This window comes from Protopterus annectens, chromosome 15.part0, assembly GCF_019279795.1.
Source record: "Protopterus annectens isolate FY-2018-M chromosome 15.part0, PAN1.0, whole genome shotgun sequence".
In the NCBI taxonomy this organism is placed as follows: Eukaryota; Metazoa; Chordata; order Ceratodontiformes; family Protopteridae; genus Protopterus; species Protopterus annectens.
In genome coordinates, this window is record NC_056749.1 from 667,553,962 (window position 1) to 667,579,505 (window position 25,544).

At 38.7% G+C, this 25,544-nt stretch overlaps 1 protein-coding gene across 1 annotated transcript in view; it reads left to right on the forward strand.

Annotated features, from left to right (window-relative positions):
- SYTL4 (synaptotagmin like 4) overlaps positions 1 to 25,544 on the forward strand; it is a 975,777-nt gene that overhangs the window by 382,816 nt on the left and 567,417 nt on the right. Inside the window, exon 2 of the mRNA XM_044057514.1 lies at positions 20,481 to 20,852. Within this exon, the coding sequence (XP_043913449.1) occupies positions 20,734 to 20,852 (119 nt within the window). The 5' untranslated portion in view covers positions 20,481 to 20,733. The remainder of the gene's footprint in view (positions 1 to 20,480; positions 20,853 to 25,544) is intronic.

Genomic DNA, 25,544 nt, shown 5'->3' on the forward strand with positions numbered 1-25,544 from the left:
GGATCATTTAGAGGCAGACAGTGGCAAGCACCTACACAAAAAGGTGGTGAGGATAGTTCACAGCCATTCAGAAAGCAGAACCAATGACTTTCCCTTATGCATGCCAAGCAAGGCTCAAATGGCAGCACCTTTAGGCGGAAAACTGGCATTATTTTTGAAAAATTGGCATATGGTCACAAAAGACAAATGGATCCTGGACATTATAGACAGAGGCTACAGATTCCACTTTCACACCCTTCCAAAAATGAGAGGCATGCCAAACCTGCCACACAATCAAAGGGCAGAGGCACAAAATCAAATTTCAGATCTCATGGACATGAAAGCTATTCAAGAGGTACCTGCAAAAGAACAGGGTCAAGGTTTTTATTCCAGACTATTCCTGGTACCAAGGAAGGGCAAAGATTGGAGACCTATTTTGGACCTATCCATCCTAAACACATTTTTACTCGTGCCAAAATTCAAGATGCTCACATTACAGCAACTTCTTCCCATGCTGGGAAGGAGTCTTGGCTGGTAACATTGGACCTCAAGGAGGCATACCTGCATGTCCCAATCAGACAAGATTGCAGAAGATACCTCAGATTTCTTGCAGGTTCAACCCATTATCAATTCTCTGCATTGCCCTTTGGCTTATCTACTGCGCCCAGAGTGTTCACGAAATGCCTGGCATCAGTAATTGCCTACTGCAGACTTCAAGGGATACAAATATACCCATATTTGGACGACTGCCTGATCCAAGCGGACAGCAAGCACATACTTCTGAAACACCTGGCTTTTGTAATAATGTTGTTGAATTCTCTGGGATACACAGTCAACAAAAAGAAATCAAGGCTAATACCCTCTCAAACAATAATTTTCCTGGGTGCCAGCTTGAATACAAATACCCAGATGGCCTACCTCACGCCAGAGAAACAAGGGCAACTAACTCAATACTTCAGAAAACTGGCAACCTTCACCAGGCTAACTGCAAGGAAAATCCTGCAGGCTCTGGGATTCATGGCATCTTGCATCTTGCTAATCCCATGTGCAAAGCTGCATATGAGGAAACTTCAATGGTACCTAAAAAACCTATGGTCTCAACACAGCCACAGTTTGGAAACAATTATACCACTGATTCCATGTCTTCAAAAGGAATTTCTGTGGTGGGCTCAAGCATGCCAAAGAAACACAGGTCTCCCATTCTGCAAGCCTCAAGCAAATCAAGTCATCACAACGGACGCCTCGGACTACGCCTGAGGGGCGCACATGACAGATCGGTGCATTCAGGGCAAATGGTCCCAAAAAGAAAAGCACCTACACATCAATCAAAAGGAAATGCTAGCAGTAATAAATGCTATTATGTCTTTCAAAGACCTGCTGCATCCAGGCCAGCTATTAATAAGGACAGACAACACCACAGTGATGTGGTACATAAACAAACAGGGAGGAACCCATTCATATACCCTATGCAGGCTAGCCATGTCTCTTTGGAACATGGCTCTGGAATTACAAATTGAACTTCAAGCACAGTACCTGCCAGGCAAGGAAAACACGCTGGCAGACAACCTAAGCAGAAATATGACAGATCCACACAAATGGAAGTTGCATCCTCAAGTTTTTACAAAGATAATTCAAGCATGGGGAGGACCAGACATAGATCTCTTTGCCACCCACAGAAATCACCAATTGACAAAATTCTGCTCAAGGACCTTTCATCCACAGGCCTGGAAAGTGGATGCACTCTCTTTCAGTTGGACAACAATGACAGTTTATGCCTTTCCACCTCTTCCTCTGCTGCCCAAAGTTCTATTAAAAACCAGAGCAGACAGACCAAAGATGATTCTCATTGCTTCAGACTGGCCAAGGCAACACTGGTACCCACTCCTGAGGAGCCTGACGCATTCCCCACCATGGATCCTGCCTCTAATGCCTCTTCTACTGACTCAGCACAACTTCAAAACTCTTCACAGTCAGCTGAAAACACTCAATCTAGCCGCATGGAAGATTCCTTAAATTCACAACAGACCCTACTCTCCAAGGAGGTGCAGGATGTCATTTTGGAGGCCAGAAGGCCTTCTACTAGAAAAGCCTACTCTGCAAAATGGAAACTGTTTTGTGCCTGGAATCAGAAAAAGGGTCAGAATCCTGGAATACTGAATTTACCTCAAATATTACAGTACCTAGCCGAGATGCTAAGCAGTGGACTTTCTTTCTCTTCCATCAAAATCCATGCCTCAGCCATTTCTGCAGAATACAACACTGATCCTCCTTTATTCTCTCACCCCCTCTTAAGACAGTTCCTCAGAGGGGCTATGAATATAAAACCCCCAAGGAAACAACCAGTACCTGCTTGAGACCTCAGTTTCATTCTAGAAAAACTGACCTTGCCTCCTTTTGAGCCAGCTGCTTCAACAGAACTGCAATATTTGTCCTGGAAAACAGCCTTCCTTCTGGCTATCACCTCCGCTCGCAGGGTTTCGGAACTACAAGCCCTCATGGCTGTGCAGCCTTTCATAATTTTCCATCAGGACAGAGTTTCCTTACGAACCAATCCTTCCTTTTATGCTAAAGGTAGTATCCAGGGTAGCCTTGAATCAGGCTATCAACTTACCTACCTTTTACCCTAATCCTCAAAACAAAGGGGAGAGACTACTACATTCCTTGGACATTCACAGACAGTTGCGTTATTATTTGGACAGAACAAAGCCTTTCAGAAAATCAGAGCAACTCTTTGTGTCCTATGCTACAGGAGCTCAAGGGAAGCCTATTTCCAAACAGACAATCTCAAAATGGATAGCTCACTGCATACGCTTTTGTTACGCTTTTCATGGTAAAACTGTACCTGCAGGCATCAGATCTCACTCCACAAGGGCCACAGCTACATCTGCAGCTTTCCTCAGGGGGGTACCTACCAAAGATATTTTGGAAGCAGCCACTTGGAGTTCTGTACATACTTTCTCCAAGCACTATCACCTGCCATTATACTCCAAATCTAGAGCAGGTTTTGCCACTGCAGTCTTGCAGGGCATCCTGGCTCCTCCTAGTTCCACCTAGTGCCTACCACCCCTTTTTTAGCTTTGGGATTCTACCCATCTGTTATGACTGCAGCTGTATGCACGATGAACATAGTACAGTTTTGTACCTACCATAAATGTAGATGTTCAAGTGCTAATACAGCTGCATTCCAGGTTTCCCTCTGTCCTTCCCCTCTTGGGACAGGCCTAATGGCTAACACCTCCTCATACAACCTGACTGGGGTATTCTTTTATGGTGTATTTGCTTGCAACTACTGTTTTTTGATCATATTGCATTGCATTATTACATAAATTTATGTATTGCCTTCCTTCTGGGGGCACCTGACATCTGGGGCAAGAAAAACTGAAGAAAATGGCGTCGGCTGGTTCTTTTATACCCATGTCGCACTGACGTCAGGGAAGAAGTGACAACATCCGACGCCGGACCTAGACTTTGGAATTCGGCCGACCGAGGACCCGCCTGACGGCAGGAAAACCCATCTGTTATGACTGCAGCTGTATTAGCACTCGAACATCTACATTTATGGTAGGTACAAAACTGTACTTTCCACCAACAAGTCAGAGGTAGGCACACCAAACTGAAACTACGAAGTCCAGACCATTTCCAAAACTGTGGGCAGCAGGGGTAATTGCATGAGTGAAGCCAAATGCTTCCTTAATAGAAAAGAAACCCTGTGTGAGAGCCACAGACTTGGCATCCACCCATATACTTAAATTACTCAGAACTAACCAGTTTTGTCATCAGTAAGGACATTTTTGAACTTAAGAAGGAACATTTTTGGGTTACTGGTTGAATGGTAAGCGAGAAGCAACCCACAGATTGTTACTGTACTCAGGACATACTGATAAAGGTTGCTATCCCCAAACTTAATTTTGGTCATGGAGAACAAAAGAGAAAAAAATCCCAATCCCTCCATCCACAACCCCCTTTCCCATTTTACATATGGGTCAGAGGGATCACTTCAACAATGACAATTATCTAGAGACAAGGATCACACTGTGGGGTGCTATCGTATCTCTCATTTTACCAGATCTTAGACTGTTGACCATGGGGCTTCCCTACACCTTGTAGAGAGCAAAATGGATGAGGTTCTTTCTGGTCAAGTTAATTTCACCAATGTTCAGCTCCTGTGTTGCTATTTTTCATAGGAATTCCCTGCTAGTGTGGTTTGACTGCACTTTATCAGTGGTTCATTTAGTTTCTTAGGATTCCCCAATTCTTCCTGATGGTGTAACTGTGGGGTTGATATGTACAAGTTCAGGGGAGTCTGGGGTTGCAACTTACATATACATTTTTTGTCAGGTTTAATTCCTGACCATTTGTACTTGGTGAGTTGTTTAGTTGTAGCTCAGTCAGGTGTGATGGAAATGTGCCAGGAAAAACATTGCGAGATAAGTGACAAAATTCTTATTTAACCAAGTGTCTGTGATATAAGCCTGGTCAGCATCCCACAAGAAGTCTGCAATGATACCAAGCTACTGCAGATGAACCACACATTAGTGTAGGACACACTTATAGGAGCCAGAGATATTGAGGTCCCTGATGTCAGGCTGGCACAGATAGCCTGCTACCAGGGTATGTTTTACAAACCTGAAACTTGGGAAGTGCAATATTTCACCCCAGAGTAGCAGTTTGATAAGAATCCCAATATCATTCTATTTCCCATACCAACCCCAGCCTCTTCAATGTGTGATGCATAGAATGCTGATAGGTGCCGTGACTTAGATAAGGAGGAGTGAAGATGTGAAGCACCAGGAGGAAAGTCCTTTGAATAAAAAAGTCCCATTAAGTTAATATAGTAAACAGCGGAACAAAAAAAATAGAGAAAACTACTACAACAAAAATGGGAAAATCAGATGGGTCAACAAATACTGATGCAGTATGTATTTCAGAGTTCAAGTTAAATAGAAAGCAGTAACTTCAGTGCCCAGGTGTAAAGCAGGGCATAAATGAGCTGCTGTGTAGCCAGTAAGGTGCAGATAAACAGCCCAATGAAATACAGCTGTTAGATAAAGATTGCAGTCTAAACAGGCCATAAACAAATTGTAATAGAGGCATTAAAATGAAGATGAATGATGATGCTTGTGTTTTGTCTCTTGGTAAAACTCTCAGAAGAAAGCATTATCATGAGATGCAGATGTCTGGCCAGCAGTACTCCAGGATCATTAACAGGAAAACAAATACATTCATCAGAGAACAGTAACAGGTGCATGTTGCAGTAATATAACAGTCTAGTATCCCGTGCCATTTACGGCGGCAAGCTTGTATAATAGTTTAAGGGCATCATAGCAGAGGATTACCATTGCCAACAGTTCAAAAATTAGATGCAATAAAGCCAGGTATAGCAACAGGTGCTATTGTCATTGCATCCCATGATATTGAAATTCTCCAGCAAGACCAGAGTCAGACCTACACCTGGAGTACTAACCATGGGTTCACTTAAAAGCAAGGAAGGGTAGCATAGTTACATTTAGTAAGACTAAATTAAATTTGCTATTGCCTAACTGTGTGAATCTTAGTATAGCACTTAACTAGACACTGCTCCTGGGGCAGAGTCTGAAAATAGACCATTTTACTGGGAATGACTTTGCAAACTGAGATTGGATCCCACTGCTCTTTCTTTACTTAGAGACGGTCTTCTTGAGTTAGATGCAGACTGCTGTTGTAGAGTAAACTCTGTAAACCGGCAGCCATGGGGATTGGTAGATGCCAGACAGGGTTGCCAGATTTCCGACTGGCCAGGTAGAGACGTAAAAAAAAAAAAAAAAAAGTCTTCCACGCCATCAGAGTTCCGCATTAAACAGAAGTAGCTCTGTGTTTATTTTTTATTTGATTGGCCAGGGCCAATCAAAAATAAACATAGACCTACTTCTGTTTAATGCGAAACATCGCAGTTCCGCATTACACAGAAGTAGCTTTGTTTTGCGATGTTTTGATTGGCCCATATGCCGGTATACGGGCCAATCAAAACATCGCAAAACAGAGCTACTTCTGTTTAATGCGGAACTGCGATGTTCCGCATTAAACAGAAGTAGCTCTGTTTTGCGATGTTTTGATTGGCCCATATACCGGCATACGGGCCAATCAAAAATCGCTAAACATGGAGCTTCGTTTAATGCAGAACTTCCGCATTAAACACAAGAAGCTCTGTGTTTAGCGATTTTTGATTGGCCCATATACTGGTATATGGGCCAATCAAAAAAAACAAAAAAACAAAGCGGAGGCTGCCCGGGATTTAAACCGGCAGGGCGGGATCAGGCTGCTGATCTTGGGGCAGTCCCGCGCAAATAGGGATGTCTGGCAACCCTGATGCCAGATAACTGTAGTTTCTGGTTGCTTGAGAGTTGCTATTAAAAATAGGCCTGACTAATACTGTACCCAATACTCTTTGTTTGGTTTGACTTGTTCTCAGGTTGGGGAGAGAGGGAATCCTGTCTTAATTTTTAAAACTCTAAAACTCGAACCCTAAAAACGTAAGGTATGTTTCTGCGGGGGGGGGGGTGTGAATATAAAGTGCAACACATGAAAATTATACTGTATTTCTTCGTTTTTTCTTCCCCAGTTGCTTGAGAGTGCTGGTTGCTTGAGTTCTGGTTAACAGAGTTTTTACTGTATATGATCATCTGATTGTCCTTTATAAACTATGTGCTTGTTACCATGAAATCATTTGCCAAACAGAAGTCTAGATTGGACTCTCCATCATTACTGTTGCTTTATTCATGTGGACCCTAGCAATCCTTGTATCCTGTTCTGTCCTTCTCAGTATGAGAATTCAGGTCTTCTTTATTATGGCCAACTCATTTAGTCTTGCTTTTGTCAAAGAGATCCTGCAACTGCTGTCTGAATCCTATCTTTCGTCACCATCACAGCCCTACTGTGGGGTTATAGGCTGAGATTATAAAGATTTGCCTGATCTTTACACTGGAGTCTGAGGGCCTTGAGTCTGTCACCGATTCAGATGACATCCATTAGCATATTCAGAAGACTATATCTGACAACAGTTCCCACACTATTTCTAGTCTGTCCTCCCCCTTAGTAGTAGACTGGGAATCCCAACCCAAGAAAGTTGCTGAACTGTCCTACCTTGTCTGCTGGATACACAGAATATCCCATTCACTCCTTGCCATCACGTCATTCACTTCAAAACTGCATCCTGTCAGTGAACTTGCATTCAGTGCAGCAATCTTTAGTCCATTGTAGCAGGTTGAATGGTTTATGTCCAGCTTTTGCCTAATAGAGCTACCACAGTAAGCCTGGCTGGGCAGCTGAACACCAGTCTGCCAGTAGCTGAATGGCCCAGGGCCGATGGGTATCATGGAATGTTAGATGAAAGCTCAAATGGTAAAATACTGCTAAACCATTTAACCCTGTCTTACTCTTTTTAGTGCATAAACTAAAGTTGTGGAAGTGGAGTATACCACGACTAATCGAATCAGCCAAATAATCCTTAAAATAAACTTTTATTCGATGCTAGACAAAATTGTTGAACACAATAAATCAAGCGCTTTCGCCTGATAATATCAGGCTTTATCAAGATATTTCTTTGAAGGATGTGCTACTTTTTAAATACTGCCCTGAGTTTCCAATTAAATGGTTAATTACATGTAATTGAATCGTTAATTAACATTTAAAGTGCAAAGTGCGTTGGATGTTAAACAGTGAAATAACTGTGTGTGTATACCAAAATTCATTATTTCAAAATAAAACTGGCCAACAATTTCATTTATGTAAAATTATTTAAAATTATTTTTAAAGATGCTATACATTTAACGAACCAGGAAAATCCTTAACACATATTATTGTTCATTTATAAAATTACATTTCATTCATAGAAACCACCAGTGTGGTGTAACTTACTAACTCTAAAATCTCCAGTAACAACCTTTTATTAAATAAGTAAATACTATTCATGTAAACATTAAAACACCATAAATAAATTTATAAATGAACAATAATGTGTTAAGGATTTTCCTGGTTCGTTAAATGTATAGCATCTTTAAAAATAATTTTAAATAATTTTACATAAATGAAATTCTTGGCCAGTTTTATTTTGAAATAATGAATTTTGGTATACACACACAGTTATTTCACTGTTTAACATCCAACGCACTTTGCACTTTAAATGTTAATTAACGATTCAATTATATGTAATTAACCATTTAATTGGAAACTCAGGGCAGTATTTAAAAAGTAGCACATCCTTCAAAGAAGTATCTTGATAAAGCCTGATATTATCAGGCGAAAGCGCTTGATTTATTGTGTTCAACAATTTTGTCTAGCATCGAATAAAAGTTTATTTTAAGGATTATTTGGCTGATTCGATTAGTCGTGGTATACTCTTCTTGGAACATTTAAAGTTGTGGAAGTATCAATGTTTGAAGTAGCAGTCCTGTACCTGTCCTATCAAAAAGGGAGGATGCAACATACAAATGTTAATCATAATGCTTGCTGTACAGCCAAGAGACACTGTAGATAAATATCTAGCTTCCAAGAGGTATTTATTCAAAATGCTTCTGGAAGAAAAATGCACATGGCATGCAGCTCCATGAAGTTAGGTGTGAGCTTTTTTAAAGCTTTGCATCCCATATACTGCTGCATCCTCTTCTTTTTTTTGCTGAACTATTATACGTGAGATTATATAACATGGTAATAAAATAGTATAAATTATGTTACCATATTATATAATCTCACACACAAAGCACATATATGAGATCATGTGCATGCATTAATGTTACACATAATTTGAATTTAACTTTCTTTACATTCATAAACATTTCAATAATTGCAGCTTTTCTGGGTTAAGTATCATGTTTTCCTTGGATTGTCCATATACCTGATTTCTTTAGTTTATTTACGAATAACCTTTCCCTGAAAAGACAGCTTTGTTATAGGTGTATTGGTGTTAGAAAGAATAATGGGAATATATTTAATAGGCTGGGTACATGTCCTTGTTACTGATGTTAAGCCTGCAACTTCATTTCTAAGAATAAGTCTTTCATTGACCCTGTGAGGAGTAGGGAATTTGTTCCTAGGTCTTATGCAGATTGTGTCAGCAGTAATTTGGTATATTTTGCCATTTCCTAAAAATGTTCTAGTTTTTATGTTGGCAAGACAACACATCCTTTTAAGGACAGAATCCTTGAACATTTTGGTGATGTACAAAAATGTAATACCTCTAATGCACTTGCTCAGCATATTGCAGAAAGTAGACATCATAGTTTTTGTTTCTTAGTACTACAAATAATATATGATGATATCTGTGTGGGTGATGTTGCTAACAAACTGGAAATGACTGATCTAAAATGGATACTAGCTTTGCAGGCTCATAGGACTCCAGGATTGAATGGGAATATGCCTTTAAAGGCTCGCAGAATATTTCATTAATTGTTTGAATTTAAATTTATTGGTCTAACGGTAATTGATTTTGTTATTTAAATGTATTGTATTTTATTATTGGCATTCTGATTTTATGATCGGATGAAGGGGTTACTCCGTGAAAGCACTTACTGATTTTATTAAAATCTTGCGTTTTATCCTGCTGTCTTGGTTGATTTTCATTTGTTATTTTATTTTCAAGTGTTGTGTGTAACCCAACTTTAACCGAAAGGTTTTGCCTTTTTTCTTTATTTCTTTAGTGGGCTTCCAGACATGGAGACTTTAATGGAACTGCTTTCTCTGGACACCTGATCTTCCTTTTTGGGTCAGATCTTACTGTGCTGCAGCTTTATTTGGACACACAAGTACCTGGACCTATGTCTGCAGTTTGTGTCACAGTTCTTATATTCTCTCTCTTCTTGTGATAGTACTGATTGTACCAATTTGGGTTACCTGTCCCCCTGGAACTTTGATGCATTTACCTTGTACAAATTATCTGTGACTCAGTTTATACAGTTTTCCATCTTCTCAATGAATAACTGAGGATTTTGTTTCATCTGCTTTACCAATTCCTTCAACTTCAGGCTGCAAACCTTCCTATGACTTTTGCATTCTGCTTTTGATTCTGGTAGTTTCCTGGATTTTGTCTCCTAATGGTATTGTTTTCCAGTTTCTGACATTTTCTTTACTTAGTATTGATTTCTAAGCATCAATAATGTAGATTTACTTTGCTGTGTATCGTTCTGCCCAGTAATAGATGAGCTAGTGAAAGACTGAGTCCCTGCACCAAAGTATTGCATTTCAAATTTTAGGCTGATAGAATTGTAGCAAACGGTAATAAAAGAACTTTCTCATGAAATGGTTCACTGTTTGGATAGTTATTTCCATTTCTCCAGTAGATTGCAGATAGTGTTGGTTTGGATAGTATGTTTGGAGTTGCACTAATGCACTTATCTTCTGAATTCCTGATTGTTGTGAACCACTGTCAGATATGGCCTATTTAGATATTTCCTATTTGTACTCTGGTTGTGCATCAGGGCTGGTAACTCGGCACGTAAAAATCAACTACCAATCATTAGTGGACCGGAGTTCCGCTGTGACGACCCCTAACCGGGAAAAGCCGAAAGACACCACAACAACAACAACAACAACAACTCTAAAGCTGATTATTGCAAATTTAAAACCATGATTTATTGTGCAAATGTTAATCAGCCGTGGGTTTAGAGTCATATGCTCCTATGAAATGTGTGTGTGTGTGTGTGTGTGTGTGTGTGTGTGTGTGTGTGTGTGTGTGTGTGTGTGTGTGTGTGTGATTATATTGTGAATTCTTGACACGTTAAATGATTGAAGCACAAAAGTTCAACCAAAACATGTTGAATATTCATTTAAATTTCAATACATATGATCAAAACCCTAGTAGATCAAAAAAGGAAAACAGAATCCTTTTCTGATCTATAATCCATAACCCTACAAAACCAAATATGTCTGAATAGTGGTAGTGTTGCAGAAAGGGCTTTTCTATTGTAAAGTTCACAGATTGGGTTACGGACAAGGTTAGTGTTAGCACCCATTACTAAGGTGTATAAGGGAACTACGCCACCCATATGCTCCACCTTAGGAATGCATGCTAACCCTAACTCTATTCGTAAACCTGCCCCTAAGCCTATCTGTACACTTTACCTTAGTAAAACCCTTTCTGTAACACTGCCACTACACAAGACATCTGAAACACTTACTCCCCCCCCCCCACGCAAAACATTTCATCTAAATCCTTACTTAACCTAACCAGTAAAAACACACCCACACTCCTCTGACCTAACCCCATACTCTTACTCTAACCCACAAATGTGCATGCAGGTGCTGACACACACACACACACACACACACACACACACACACACACACACACACACATCCCGCATACATTCCAACTTGCCTATGTTGAAAAAACACATTTGCACACATAGATTCACTCATTCTGCCATTTGTACAAACTACATCTGTTGAAGATACAGCATTCGACCAAATTAAGTGAAATGAAATATGTTGATTTATTGAAATATACAAGAATCAAAAGATAGAGGATCAGTACCAGCATTTTATAAACCATTGTACTGGGAAAAATAGATAAATTAAAAAAAAAAACTTCCCTAATACATTAGTACACTTTCTGGCATTGTTTGTCTTGTATAGCAGTAGTGTTATGGAAAGGGTGACCCTGTTTCAAGGTGCAGGTTTAGGGTTAGCACTGAGTCAGCTAGAGTGGCTTCATCAGGCACGGTTTCTGCATCTCAGTTGCACCTTGTTTTCTTGTTTTTGAACTGTCATAGTGGGGCAGTAGCCATTTGATCATTGAGAGTGTCTTGTTACAGTGGTCTTCTGGGGTGCTCTCAACCATCTCCAGACTTGTTCTTACATGTTTGTTCATTTAAACCATAGTCTGTCCCATGGTACTACCATTACTCAAACATTTCCTTAATGTCCACCTTCTGGCAGCATTTGTGGCTGCCTAGCCTTCTGCATATGCTTCTTCCGTGGGTCAGTCTATTTTGAGGATAGTTTGTCTCTGGTTCCCCTCTTGCCTGTAATATTTTAATGGTACAAAACCCAGTCTCATCCATTTTCTTAGAAATGTTTATCCTGTCTGTTTTTCTGCCTAGTGTTTGTTTATTGATTAGTGAATTTCCACTCCCCTGCACTAGAATTATTTTTTTAAGTACTTGTTTTCAGGTGCATCCAGCTTGTCATATCAGCAAGGTAGACTTTAATACTGGAGTTTTACTCTTGTTGGGATTCAGACTGGGATTCTTGTCCCCTACTATGACGCCTTCCCTTAATTCCATCAGTTTTTCCTGTTTTAAGAGTCTCCTTTTCAGAATGGTTATCTCGAGTGGTGTTACCTCTTAGAGTCTGCATATTAACATTCAGTTAAATTTGTCGAGAGTTACTTATGTCATCACTAGTTGTCTGTCTGTGTGGAAATGATTGGATGTATGTATTATATTGTATTGTATTGTGCTTTACTATACTTGGGCTGTACATGTGTTGTAAAATATTGCTTCATCACTAATGTTACTACTTGCATCTCTCAACATCCATTGTCAATCTGTTACGGTGTTGTACTTTATAACTTCTACCTAATGCGGCACTTGCTCACAACTTGTCTGCCTTTCTAGCATGTGTTGTGGTTGAAAAAGATATGTGGGTCAGTCCATCAGTACAGTTAACAAAATGTGCAAATGAATAAAATAATTTACGCTTATTTTTGAGTGGAGATATTCCTAGGCCATGGTGGTGCAGCGGTTAGTGTTGTTGCGGTGGTGCAGTGGTTATTGTTGTTGCCTCACAGCAAGAGGTTCTCCGGTTCGATTCTCGGCTGGAGCGCCTTCTGTGTGTAGTCTGCATGTCCTTCCCGCGGTTGAGTGACATTTAAAGACATGCAGGTAGGTGCGTGCGTGAATGGGTGTGCCTTCATTGAAGGCTGGGCGTCGGGCTGGCACCTTGGCACCGTAAAAATCTACTGCCAATCATAAGCGGACCGGCATTCTGTTGTGGCGACCCCTTACCTGGAAAAGCCAAAAGACATTTCAAGTGGAGATATTCCTGTGTTTTACTTCTGCTAGATAGGACTTCTTTCTTTCTTTACCATTGTGAACCAGCACCTTATTTTCTTCAGTTTTCCTATCCTTTCCCAGGATTTCCTTCATTAGGTTATTTGCAGACCTTTCTCTTCAGCAAATCAAAAAAATTTGGAGCAGTTCTACACTTGTCAGTAGCACATTAGGATGCAGGTAACATGTATTCTTAATTTGATTGGACTACCCTTTCTTGTTGTCTGACCTGTTTGGGTTGCCTTGGCTCAGAAATGGCGAAGCAGGAAGGTGGGGCTGCATTATGTGTTTGGGTGGGTGGGGTGGGGGGGGGGACTAAAGAATATGGAAGCAGTCTGGAAAAGTTTTAAGTGCTGGACATTCCCTGAGTCCCAGTGGTCCTGAATACAGACCTGTACTTGCCAATTTAACATTATGGTGAGTACCTTTAACCTTTGTTTCAGAAAATAGTCTAATTTGTTTCTATGACGCATTTTGCTTATATTATCCATGTCATTTCTGTAATGTGCCAGCACTAGAACAGTTAAACAGTCCACCAGAACCAACAAAGGTTCAACCAAGAAAATAAAATGAAATTCGAACCACAGTGTGCACTGAATGAATACTCAAGATCTGAAACACGAAGATTTATTCAAACAGACTAAGCATATGCTTTCACCAGCAACCTGGCTTCTTCAGAGTCTGACAGTAAAACACTCCATATAAAAAACACTCCACATTTAAAGCAAGAATGCATTCTCCCCACCCATCCAATTAATCAATAAATCAATCAAACAGACAATTTCTTAAGAGTACATTTACAACCAAGTATTAGTTTAAAAAAACACAATTCATAACATTTAATGAACTTATGAATAGTCATACACTACATATATATACATATAAAAATGTAATATAAAATTGCAGTTCCTCTAAATAACACTACTTAAGTATTTTAACTGAGGCTTTATGGTGACACATTCATTTAGCCCAGGGCGCCTGGTAGCATTGAGCCTAAGCTGCCATTCCATTTCTAACCTTGCTACCCTGTTCTGTGCATCACACTGAATGTTAGACTTAACCCTATCTATAATAAAAAATAAAAATTTGTTAAAATTCCCACATACTGCACTATGCAAATAAAGTGCATTGTGCTCATCCTTTCTCCTGATTGAACTGACATGTTTCCCTATTCTTGTTTTCAAGCTTCGTGTAGTCATGCCCACATAAAATGCATCGCATGACATACACGAAGCAAGATATACACAATTCTTGGTGCTACAATTACAAGCACCTGGACAAGATACCGTACGTTGATACCCCACTACACTTACGTACGTCCCAACTGCTATGTATCTACATCCTCTACAGGAACCACATTTGCTCATGGCAGATCTAGTGTTGCTTCTACCCTCTCTTTCAAGTATACTCTTCAAGTTCTTTCCTTTTCCATAGACAATCACCGGGGTATCACCTAGGATCATTTTAATATCTTTACTCAGAAAATATTTCCACAAATTTCTCAGACTAGAACCTAGTTCATTAGCTCTTTCATTGTATGTTAAAACAAATTTTGCTTTATTTGTTTTATTCAATGTGCTGACACTACTACCTATGTTTGCACCCTCCTCCCTTGCCCTCTTAGAATAGGACTATATTTGTTTCTTCTTCTTCTATATACTTCTTTTTTGATGTTAGTTAACATTGATAGCGGGTACCCCCTGTCAACAAACATTCCAATCAATGTATAAATTTCCTTCTTAAATAAATCATCATTACTGATTAATCTACATAGCCGGACCATCTGGCCCTTAACTACACCTCTCCTTTGGTGCAGAGGGTGACAACTTGTGTAGTGCAGCATCGAGTTTGAATAACTAGGTTTCCTGTAAATTGTACTCACCAGTCCTTCTTTAGTCTTAAATAAGGTAATGTCCAGGTAGTTTACTCTCTCTTTGTTCCAGGTGTGTGTAAATCTAAGAAAATCTGTGGTTTCATTAATGTAAGAGCAAAATTCCTTAACACTTTCCTCATCCCCTTTCCAAAATATAAGGAGGTCATCTAAACACCTACAGTACAGAAGAATGTTGCCCTTGTACTTTGAGTTTAACACAAATTGCTTTTCCCATGCCCATAGCACTAAATTAGCATAGACAGGGGCACAAAGGGCACCCATCGCTACCCCTGTCTTTTGTTGATAGATCTCTCCATCAAATTGTATAAAGTTGTTATGTAGTATGATTTCCATCAAGTCATGACATATCTCCAGTCTTTCTTTATCAAAACTGGGACTAGTCAAAAGACTGTCATAAAACAGTTCCAGCCCAGTTTGATGTGGTATCACTGAGAATAAGTTAATGACATCGACAGTCAAAAACCCAAACTTCTCATTCCCAATGCCCTTAACACTTCCTACCCTTTCCAAACAATGCCACAAATCCTTTAGTATGTGGTCAGCATCCATTAATGCTTTTTTACAAAAATGGTCCACAAATGCAGCCATTGGTTCTGTCTTGGAACCCTTTGCAGAAACAATTGGTCTAAACTGCACATTTTCTGTCCCTTTGTGGACCTTTGGGATTCCAAAAAGCTTGGGCATAGTAGGAAACTTCACACAAAGAAACTCATACTCAACCTCATTAATAACTCCTTGATGTAAAGCATCAAACCAAAACATATCTATTCCTCTATATGCTCTATTAGTTTCATTAATTGATGCTCTAGTGTATGTGTTTTCATCCCCAAGCAACCTGAATATACAACTACTGTAGTCTATTTTATTCATGATGACCATTCCTCCCCCTTTGTCTGGTTTCATACATCTAACCTTCTGTGTTAACCATAATTCTTGTATAACCTTTCTTTCATTCTGTGATAAATTATCCTTGACCTCAGATTTTTGCCTACAGATTTTCCTAAACTCATATTCTACCATCTGTTCAAATCCAGTGATCTCTGAGTTTATGGGAGGCATGAAGCAACTTTTTCTTTTGATCCCTAAGGATACGTTCTCGTCTGTAGACATCATAGCACATGAACCCTGACCAGCAAAATATAATTGCAAATTAAGCTTCCTAATATATAACTTTAAGTTTAGTAAAACTTGTGCAATATCTAGCTTGAAATTTGGCACAAAGTTTGTACCTTTGCTAAACAGTTCAAAATACACATCACTAATATCCATTTCAGTGTAATTATATATTGTGAAGCCTTTGCTTCTAACAATATCACATGATAATGAAGAAGTACATACATCCAACACATCAGTGTTAGCTGAAGCAAATTCTTGACTTATACAAATATTGTTGGGTTCATTATGAGTTACAGGCACATACATATTTACATTGCTATCCTGTGTCTTACTACAATTTCCCATTACATCAAAACTTCTGTACTGCACTTGCTTTACATTGTCCAAAATACACTCATTTGTGTGGTGTAAATTTTGATCACTTACATTCTGCATGTCACTTTGTTTTTCACTCAAAAATTCACAGTTCGTGGGAAACTCCAACACAAAATCAAAACCTACATTAAAGTCTAACGTATTGGTAACAACATCGTTGGCTTTACATCTACTAGGATTTAATAGTTCACCCTCCTTCTTCTTGGATGCTGACGTGGAGATTTGGCCATTTGTGGCTGCTTGTTCAAGAGCCTCTCCAAATAAAGCAAAATTTGTTTTAACATACAATGAAAGAGCTAATGAACTAGGTTCTAGTCTGAGAAATTTGTGGAAATATTTTCTGAGTAAAGATATTAAAATGATCCTAGGTGATACCCCGGTGGTTGTCTGTGGAAAAGGAAAGAACTTGAAGAGTATACTTGAAAGAGAGGGTAGAAGCAACACTAGATCTGCCATGAGCAAATGTGGTTCCTGTAGAGGATGTAGATACATAGCAGTTGAGATGTACGTAAGTGTAGTGGGGTATCAACGTACGGTATCTTGTCCAGGTGCTTGTAATTGTAGCACCAAGAATTGTGTATATCTTGCTTCGTGTATGTCATGCGATGCATTTTATGTGGGCATGACTACACGAAGCTTGAAAACAAGAATAGGGGAACATGTCAGTTCAAGTCAGGAGAAAGGATGAGCACAATGCACTTTATTTGCATAGTGCAGTATGTGGGAATTTTAACAAATTTTTATTTTTTATTATAGATAGGGTTAAGTCTAACATTCAGTGTGATGCACAGAACAGGGTAGCAAGGTTAGAAATGGAATGGCAGCTTAGGCTCAATGCTACCAGGCGCCCTGGACTAAATGAATGTGTCACCATAAAGCCTCAGTTAAAGTACTTAAGTAGTGTTATTTAGAGGAACTGCAATTTTATATTACATTTTTATATGTATATATATGTAGTGTATGACTATTATAAGTTCATTAAATGTTATGAATTGTGTTTTTTTAAACTAATACTTGGTTGTAAATGTACTCTTAAGAAATTGTCTGTTTGATTGATTTATTGATTAATTGGATGGGTGGGGAGAATGCATTCTTGCTTTAAATGTGGAGTGTTTTTTATATGGAGTGTTTTACTGTCAGACTCTGAAGAAGCCAGGTTGCTGGTGAAAGCATATGCTTAGTCTGTTGTTGGTTGAATAAATCTTCGTGTTTCAGATCTTGAGTATTCATTCAGTGCACACTGTGGTTCGAATTTCATTTTATGTGCCAGCACTAGAACACTTAGCAGTTGGAGAATGTGTACAAAATCAAAAATATCTGATCTTGTTATACCAGCTATAGTTACCTTTCTGTCTTACTTGACCCATCTAGCTTCATACTTAGAGCTGCTTACCCTATGTTTCATCAGGACTAAATTCTCTGAAGCTTCCAGATGAGACAAACTGGGTGTAAGTTTAGGTCAACAGAACAAAGTGTTTTTTTTTTTGTGGAGAGCAAGTTCCCCTGTTTTCCTCAGTGTGGGAGGCATTGCCTTCATCTTCTCTATTACTTGTGTGCAGTAACTTCACTGTCACAGAGGAAAAGGAAAGACAAGCTCCCCAGAAATCCTGAATTACTCCTGGCGCACAAATGGAAGCAGTGATTACCGGTTGGAAAAGTAATCTGGAAGTTCATCTTTGGGGACTAGAAACTGGCATGTTGAAACTCGTACACTTTATATTTGTGTAAGTGGAGGGAAGCCCTTAAAGCCATGCATGATTCTCTGTTGATTTGGTAATGATTGTTGTTCTTTCAGCTGTGTAGCCAGACATTGTATTGTTACATAAGGGAAAAAAATGTTTTCTGAGCATCTCTCTGAAGTATCATGGTTTACTGAGGCACTGTATTTGCAGCTGCCCAAATTAATGTTTAAGCAGAAGTCTGTATGCTTAGAGATGGAATGCTTTTCAGATTAGAAAGTTTTTATATTTCTGTGGAGTATTTGGTTATGTGTGTGGGCAACTTTTGTAGAAAGGAATAATTTTTTTTAAATGTTGGCTTAGATAGGTGGGGCAAAAATATGAGGTTTAAGTAAGTTTTGAAAATGTCTGGCTTTAATTGTTGGTGCTTTGCTGAAACATTTGATTTCAGTTTGTTAATCACAGTCTTCCTGGATGCTCATTTTTAGACAAGGTCTGGTAATGCAAAGAAGTTGCATTGCTTGTTCAAGATCATAAGTACACAAGTAGGAAATATTGGAATTCAAACCCAAATGTGCAGATTAACACCACTCTTCCTTAACCACCATGCTGTGTTGCTTAAGTGAGTTGTAGAAACATGGCATTCTTGACAGGGATTTAATATAGCAATAACCCACACCTGGGTGTGGGTAATGCTGGATTTACCCATGGTTGGTGTGGTTTGGTCACGAGGCCCGGAATGGCCAAACAAAGCCAACCGTGGTAAATCCAGCATTACCCACACCCAGAAGTGGGTTATTGCTATTATACAATGACATTATTTAAGAAAAAAAATAATTACTTTTCTTAAACAATGGCATTGTATAATGCCTCCTTGCTGCCCTTCCGCAGCTGTCTGGTATTCTGCGGCAGTTCTGATGTACTGCGCATGCCTACACAGTACATCAGAGCTGTGGGCAAAAGCAACGGAGAATGCAAGATCTCCGTTGCTTTTTAAAAACTGTTTTGCTATGTTAAATGAGTTTAACATAGCAAGACCGCTTTAAAAAAAGCAACGGAGAATATCTGTTGCTTTTTTAAAGCTGTCTGGCTATGTTAAACCCATTTAACATAGCGAGACAGTTTTGAAAAAAGCAACGGAGAAAGCAAGATCTCCTTTGCTTTTTTAAAGCTGTCTCGCTATGTTAAACTCATTTAACATAGCGAGACAGTGTGAAGCAATGGAGATCTTGCGTTCTCCGTTGCTGTAAAAAAAAAAAAAAAAAAAGAGTTATATTAATGTAAAAAGTCCAGGCGACCGGACCTTTTTCCATTACTATAACTCTGATTTACAACATTCACGCTGACCAATCAGCGTGCACATTTTTGAATATTAATGGGGGGTCATTGTATAATTAGGAATATGGCATGTGGAGGAATTTTTTGTGCACTTACAGATATGACTTATCAGTGCAATAAATGGTTATGAAGAAATAATAGGTTATAGGTGAAAGAACACAAGTTTGTTTTGGTTTAGTTACTTTTATCCCTATGAAAGTTATTTACTCAACTGTTTAGGACCTATAAAGGTTTATTTCTTTTTAGTCTACCGATATGATTTTCTTTAAGACTTTAGATTTTTTTTGAAAAGTATTGTCACACTTTTTCAGTACATTACTTCTACTTTTGTATAATTGCCACTTTATGGAATGGTGTGTCAAAATAATTGCACTCTAGCCTGCTGTCATTTTTGTGAGTTACATTTGGTGAACTTCAGAAATGGTGTTTAATCAAAAGGACTACTTAAAGCTAAGCATTAAGAAATGTGACTTGTAGTGATTATAAAAAAGTCATGTGTAAATAGTGCATGGCTCTGAGCAAGCTGTTTAGTGTTGGTGAAGAAAGTGGACAAAACTGTTAATAAAATTAGCTGTGCAGCTCTGGGTTCCAACTATGAGCAAGCATTGTATGCTGAGAACTTGGGAGTAATGGCCCTGTTTTGTGCTGTATGTGCAAAACAGTGCAGGGTATTATTTGATGGTGGTAGCTACTCTCTCTGTAGGTAAGTTAAAACTCCCAGTGTGTTAGTTCATTTAGAATAGGTGTCTCACCTGTGTGCTGATACTCAAGGCCAGTCAAGCTGTCTACCTGACAAGCTAGACGCAACATAATGGAGTCGTACACAATTTGCACAGTAGACTGCACTTCCTGATTGATTAGCCATGAGGGCTCTGAATGGACCTCTTCTTAAAGTGAAAGTTGTGGTTTATTGTTTCCTAGTAACTTGATGCAAGTAGAATTTTTCTGATTCTGTCCCCGTGTATTTTTTTTTCAGAACCAGCAATACAATGTACAAAAACTGTTTTCGCTGTTGCACTGGAATTATATTTGTTTTTAGTAATATTTTTTTTCTTACCCTTATTTTTGTCTTTGCAGACTATGTACCCATGTGGAATACGAGCCTCTTCCAACAGGGCTGATAGGCTGAATAGGTCAGCCTGCAGATACAGTGCCTAATGACTGGCAAATTGACCTGGGAAAGAAGATGATGATGGTGATACAAAAGAACCAGCTTTTTGTTATTGTTGTTGCGCTTTGCATTTGAATGCATCAGAGGAAAAGAGAGATTGCTTTGGGGACATTTGAAGAGTTCTTACCATTTGGTTAGCTGCCTGTGGAGGAGGGAGCCATGTCTCAAGGAACTGACATGGTGAACCTTTCCTTTCTTACAGACAAGGAAAAGGATCTTATATTGGAGGTTCTGCGTCGTGATGAGGACTTGCGCAACAAAGAAGAGAAGCGGATACGGTAAGAAACTGACACTCTTGTAATTGCTCTGTGGCAGTCTTTCAATGTTTTTTTCAGTTGAATGGTGGAGGCTTGCTAACTGTAAAATTACCAAATAACATGATGAATATTAGTAGAGGATAACTGTCTGTTTGCACCAGTAACTCTGTTTTTAACAGTCCATCTCCAAAATATTCCCCTGCTCAGTCTTATTTCATCTGGTATTCAATATTGCCATAAGATCCAGTTCAGGCACAGACTGAATTCAACAAAATAACCAAACTGTTCATGCTAACTGCCGACAGTGACCTAGCTGTTTCCAATTAGTTCAAAATAATACACTTTAATAATAAATACATACAAGAAGCAAAACAGTTAAGTGCTGTTTCATCTATAAATTGTATAGACATCATCGGAAATAACATTCATTCAAAAAATTTGAATAACCTCTGGCTGCTTAAACATTACAGAAAATGAATAGCTGATGTCATGTAATCTGTAAATACTTTAATGTGATACACCCGCATAAGTGATCTGTATAAAAAAAAAACAATGCAAGCGCTTCCAAGCAAAAGTCATAAATATTCTAGACTTTGTTGCATACCTGGGAGCCATACATATATCTTTCCATTGTTTCTTTATAAATTGCTTTTCCAGTCTTTCTTCCCAATATTTTCTAACCTCCTCTGATTGATTCTTATAGTTATCATGCAGTATGTATATGCCCTACTTGATTATCCATTCTTTAACAGCAGCATCTGTTCTAGATTCTACTAAAAACTCTACCTTTGCTGGTCTTTCACTTAGGATTCCCCTGTTCCTTTCTGTTTGTCTGTACTCTGATATCAATCCATGATAGGGAAGCCAATCTGTAGCTTGCAGTCCAAATATATTCTTGGCATCTTCCCATTTAGTAAAATAACATTTAATAACCTTTCCCTCTCTAATTATTTGCTTCCAGTACCTTGGTTCCTTTGCCAGTTTTCTTCAGTAAAGTCCAGCCCCATGTTGCCTATTCTCTGTGCCCCTAATTCCAGTCAACCCTATTGGCAAAGTCTTCTTTCTCCGTTCTTGTGTTGGCTTAGTTCGTAGAATACTTTCTGCTTCTTTATGAATGTAATATTATGTATGGTTATTGTTATTCTTAAGGATCTGCATCCAAAATCCTAGTCTCTCCTTATTTCTTGAGCTTCCCCCCCATTTCATCGTCATCACTTCCCACTTTGATTTAAAGCTTTCTGTTGGTGCTATGTATAGGAGCCTTAACTGTGTAGCTGTAAAATATCCCTTCAAATCAGGTGCTCCAAGTCCACCTTGTGTTCTGTTGGAAGTATCAACTTATCCCACTTGACTCTTGCCCTATTCCCTTCCCAGAAAAAGATCCTTCAACTATTTATTAATTGCTATCCACAACTTCTCTTCTGGTTGATAAAAAAAAAATATGCCTGACCTGTGTATATGACTAAAGGGACTAAAAACATTTTCACTGCTTGCATCTTCTATCCACATTTAGAAACAGATCTGCCAGTTTTATATTATCTTTTTTTTTTTATTTAGTCTCTTCTCACATATCCTTAGCTCCCATAACAAAATCCTTTTTAACCCATACTCTTACATACTTCATTTTATGGTGCCCTCATAAATATGGGTATTGGTGAACTAATTTGTGTGCGAGTACATAGTTTGCAGTAATTGCCTTTGTTTTATTTTCATTGATTTTATACTGTGAAAAGACTTGAAACTGTCTCAGAATGTTACACAATACTGAAATGTTTTTTCTTGTTTTACCAGATGCAAAATATCCTCTGCAAATAAAGCAAACTTTTTTTTTATTACTACACCAATTATATCCTTGAATTTCTGAGTCCCTTATCTTCTTTGCCAGTGGTTCTAAATATAATGCAAATAACAAATGGGAAAGATGGACACCAGTGCCTATTTCCTGTGTTCAAACAGAACTTATCAGAGAGGACCCCCCCCCCCCAACTTTAACTTTTTCCTATGATCTCTCCTATATCCTACTAATCAACCTTATTGTGTCAGGGAATGCAAATGCTTTTATTGCCCTGCTCATAAAATCCCTGCTTACTCTTGTCAAATGTTTTGTCTGTATCAAGATCCGCCACCAACAGTGGTATTTTATTATGTTCTGCTTCCCTTTGGATCATCATTATTTTATTAATGTGATGAAATGTTAGCCTCCACTCCACAAAACCACATTGCTCACATTTATTAATTTTGGCATTACCTTTGTGATTCTTTTAGCCATTATAGACATAATCACTTTATAATCATGGTTTAAAAATAAATAAGCCTGTATGAAGCTGGATCTGATGGGTCTTTACCATCTTTAGGTGTTACAGCTACCACAGATTTCTTCCAGGATGTTGGAAGTTCTCCTGTTAAACAAAACTTTCCAGATCTGTATAATTTTTTCCCTCCTAGCTTATACCATCTGTTCCCAGGGACTTTACTGTAGATTGGTTATACATCACAATTTTTATCTCATCTCCTTCTATCCTAACTGTTAATAATTGAGCCTTGCCTGCCTGTAACCTTGGCATATTCAATTCTTCTGTAAACATTTCCATTTGTGCTTTTACTTAATTTTCACATTTCTCTGCTTTGTACAAATTTTTATAAAATTTCTAAAATATTTCTAATACCTCTACAGGATCTCTGAAAAGCCACAATAAGGCTACTTCCCCCATGTGGTAGCTAGCTTCAGGATGGTCCGTTTAGCGGGTATTATATATCCCCTTTCTTGTAGTTGCTGGTTTGCAAGCACTACATATGTATCCCAGGTCCTTCCTTAAATAAAAACAATTTTTTAATTCTGTTCAGTTAAAAACGACAAATTGCCTACTTCAAGGTACTGGTTCAAACACTAATAACACTTTCCTCGGAACAAATTTCTTGTTATAGTAACTTGGCTCAATATGATTAGACAAGAAATTACTCATTCATTGGAAGTCACTTCCAGCTACCTTTCTTCCTTGAGTGCAAAACCTCCATTCACTGACAACTATATGCTCCGCTTCCTGAGTAGGTACTTCCAAAGTTCTAAGTCAATAAATTGCCTGTATGCAAAAGCACTAGAACAAGTTGCAAAAAATTCCTTACTTGGAAGACAATCTGTAACCAGCATACAGCCTGTGTGTAAAATGGGGGGGGGGGACAAGTCCCAAAGCTCTTCCTTCTTCTAAAGCCAATCGATTCCAATAGGCATCCCGTGTTCAAGGACACCGGAATGAATTTCCAAAGTCTGAGACCAACTTCAAATCGGCGTGCTGCCTGTGCACTTAAACGAATTCCGGGATAAATGATTCTTCCTTCCTCTGAAGCCAACTGGAATCTGCAAACTGCCTGTTTGTAAAGTCTCTGGAGCTGGTTCCAAAATAATCCTAGTTCTAAAACCAACTTCAAATAAGCATGCTGCTTGTGTTCAAAAACGGACTCGGGAACGGATAAGCGCTTTCGGTTGTAAACCTTCTTCAGATCTCTGGTTATTTTCCTTGTTATATGCTCCCTAAGCTTGTTAACAACTATTTCTACTTTTGTTTTCATTGCCAATTATCAGATTTTCTCCTTAGAAACATGAGAACCAGATGCACAGTTGCTTTCAGCTACAAGCTGCACTTGTTGCGCAGTGAACATTTATTTTCTAAAGGAAATTTTTTCATTGCATTCAATGTTCTTTTATTTACTTGCTTCTATTTAAAACCTGTTAGATCAAGTGAAGGGCCATAATCCAGTCATTCCCATATGCAAAAGTGAGAAAAAGCATATCAGTTTTACTTGTATCATAATCTGTATACATTCACAATCCATCCCTCACCTCAACAACCTGAGATTACAGCCTATTTTTTTAAACATGCTTTTGTCCAGGCTTTCTTCTCTTTTTACCAAAAGCAATCGCCACAAATGCAAGAAGCAAATATTTTTTATTTCTTGCATCTGTTGCGGTTGTTTTTGGTTTTGCTGACTTGTTTCCAGGGTGGTTTTGCTTACTTTTCTTTTTGCATTGCAGTACATACATTTCTTAAAACTTAATAGGAAAGAAGGAAAAAAGGGCAACACACATAAGTGATGGAAAATGTTTTGCTGTATAAAATGTAATATGTCATGTTAAGAACAGAAATTGATTTACATACAATTACCTCTTTTTTTTTTTTCCTATTCTCCTCTCCTTAATGTTCTTCCAAACATTAATGACATTTATTTATTTAACATTTGTTAACTGGGAAAGCCTGACTAGGACAGAGCCTATTTTCAGCAGGGGTCTGGGGACAAATACTCCAGATGCACGTCTCTGTAACGTGGGAGGAAATGCACACAGGGTGAATGGAGGAGAAGCAGACTCCACACAGAGGGCACCTCAGCCAAGAATCGAACCAGAGACCCTCTTCCTGTAAGGTGACAATGCTAAATGCTACACTGCTGTGCTGTCAACATGAAGTAGTGCATATACTTTTGAGTCCCCTACATGTTTAACAAAGTCAAAAAAGTCTTATATTGTCAGTTTTTGTTCCTTGTATTTCCCAAATGTGATTGATGCTTTTTAATGCTGCATTCTTTCCTTATTTTCCGAGTTGCTGGTTTTCTTCCTGCTGATCTCCATCTCCCAACTCCAATCTGTGGTTCATTTTCAGTGTACTCCTGGGTCTTCTACTCAACTGCTGAACTTTTCTCAGTCTATAAAGCATTTTTTTG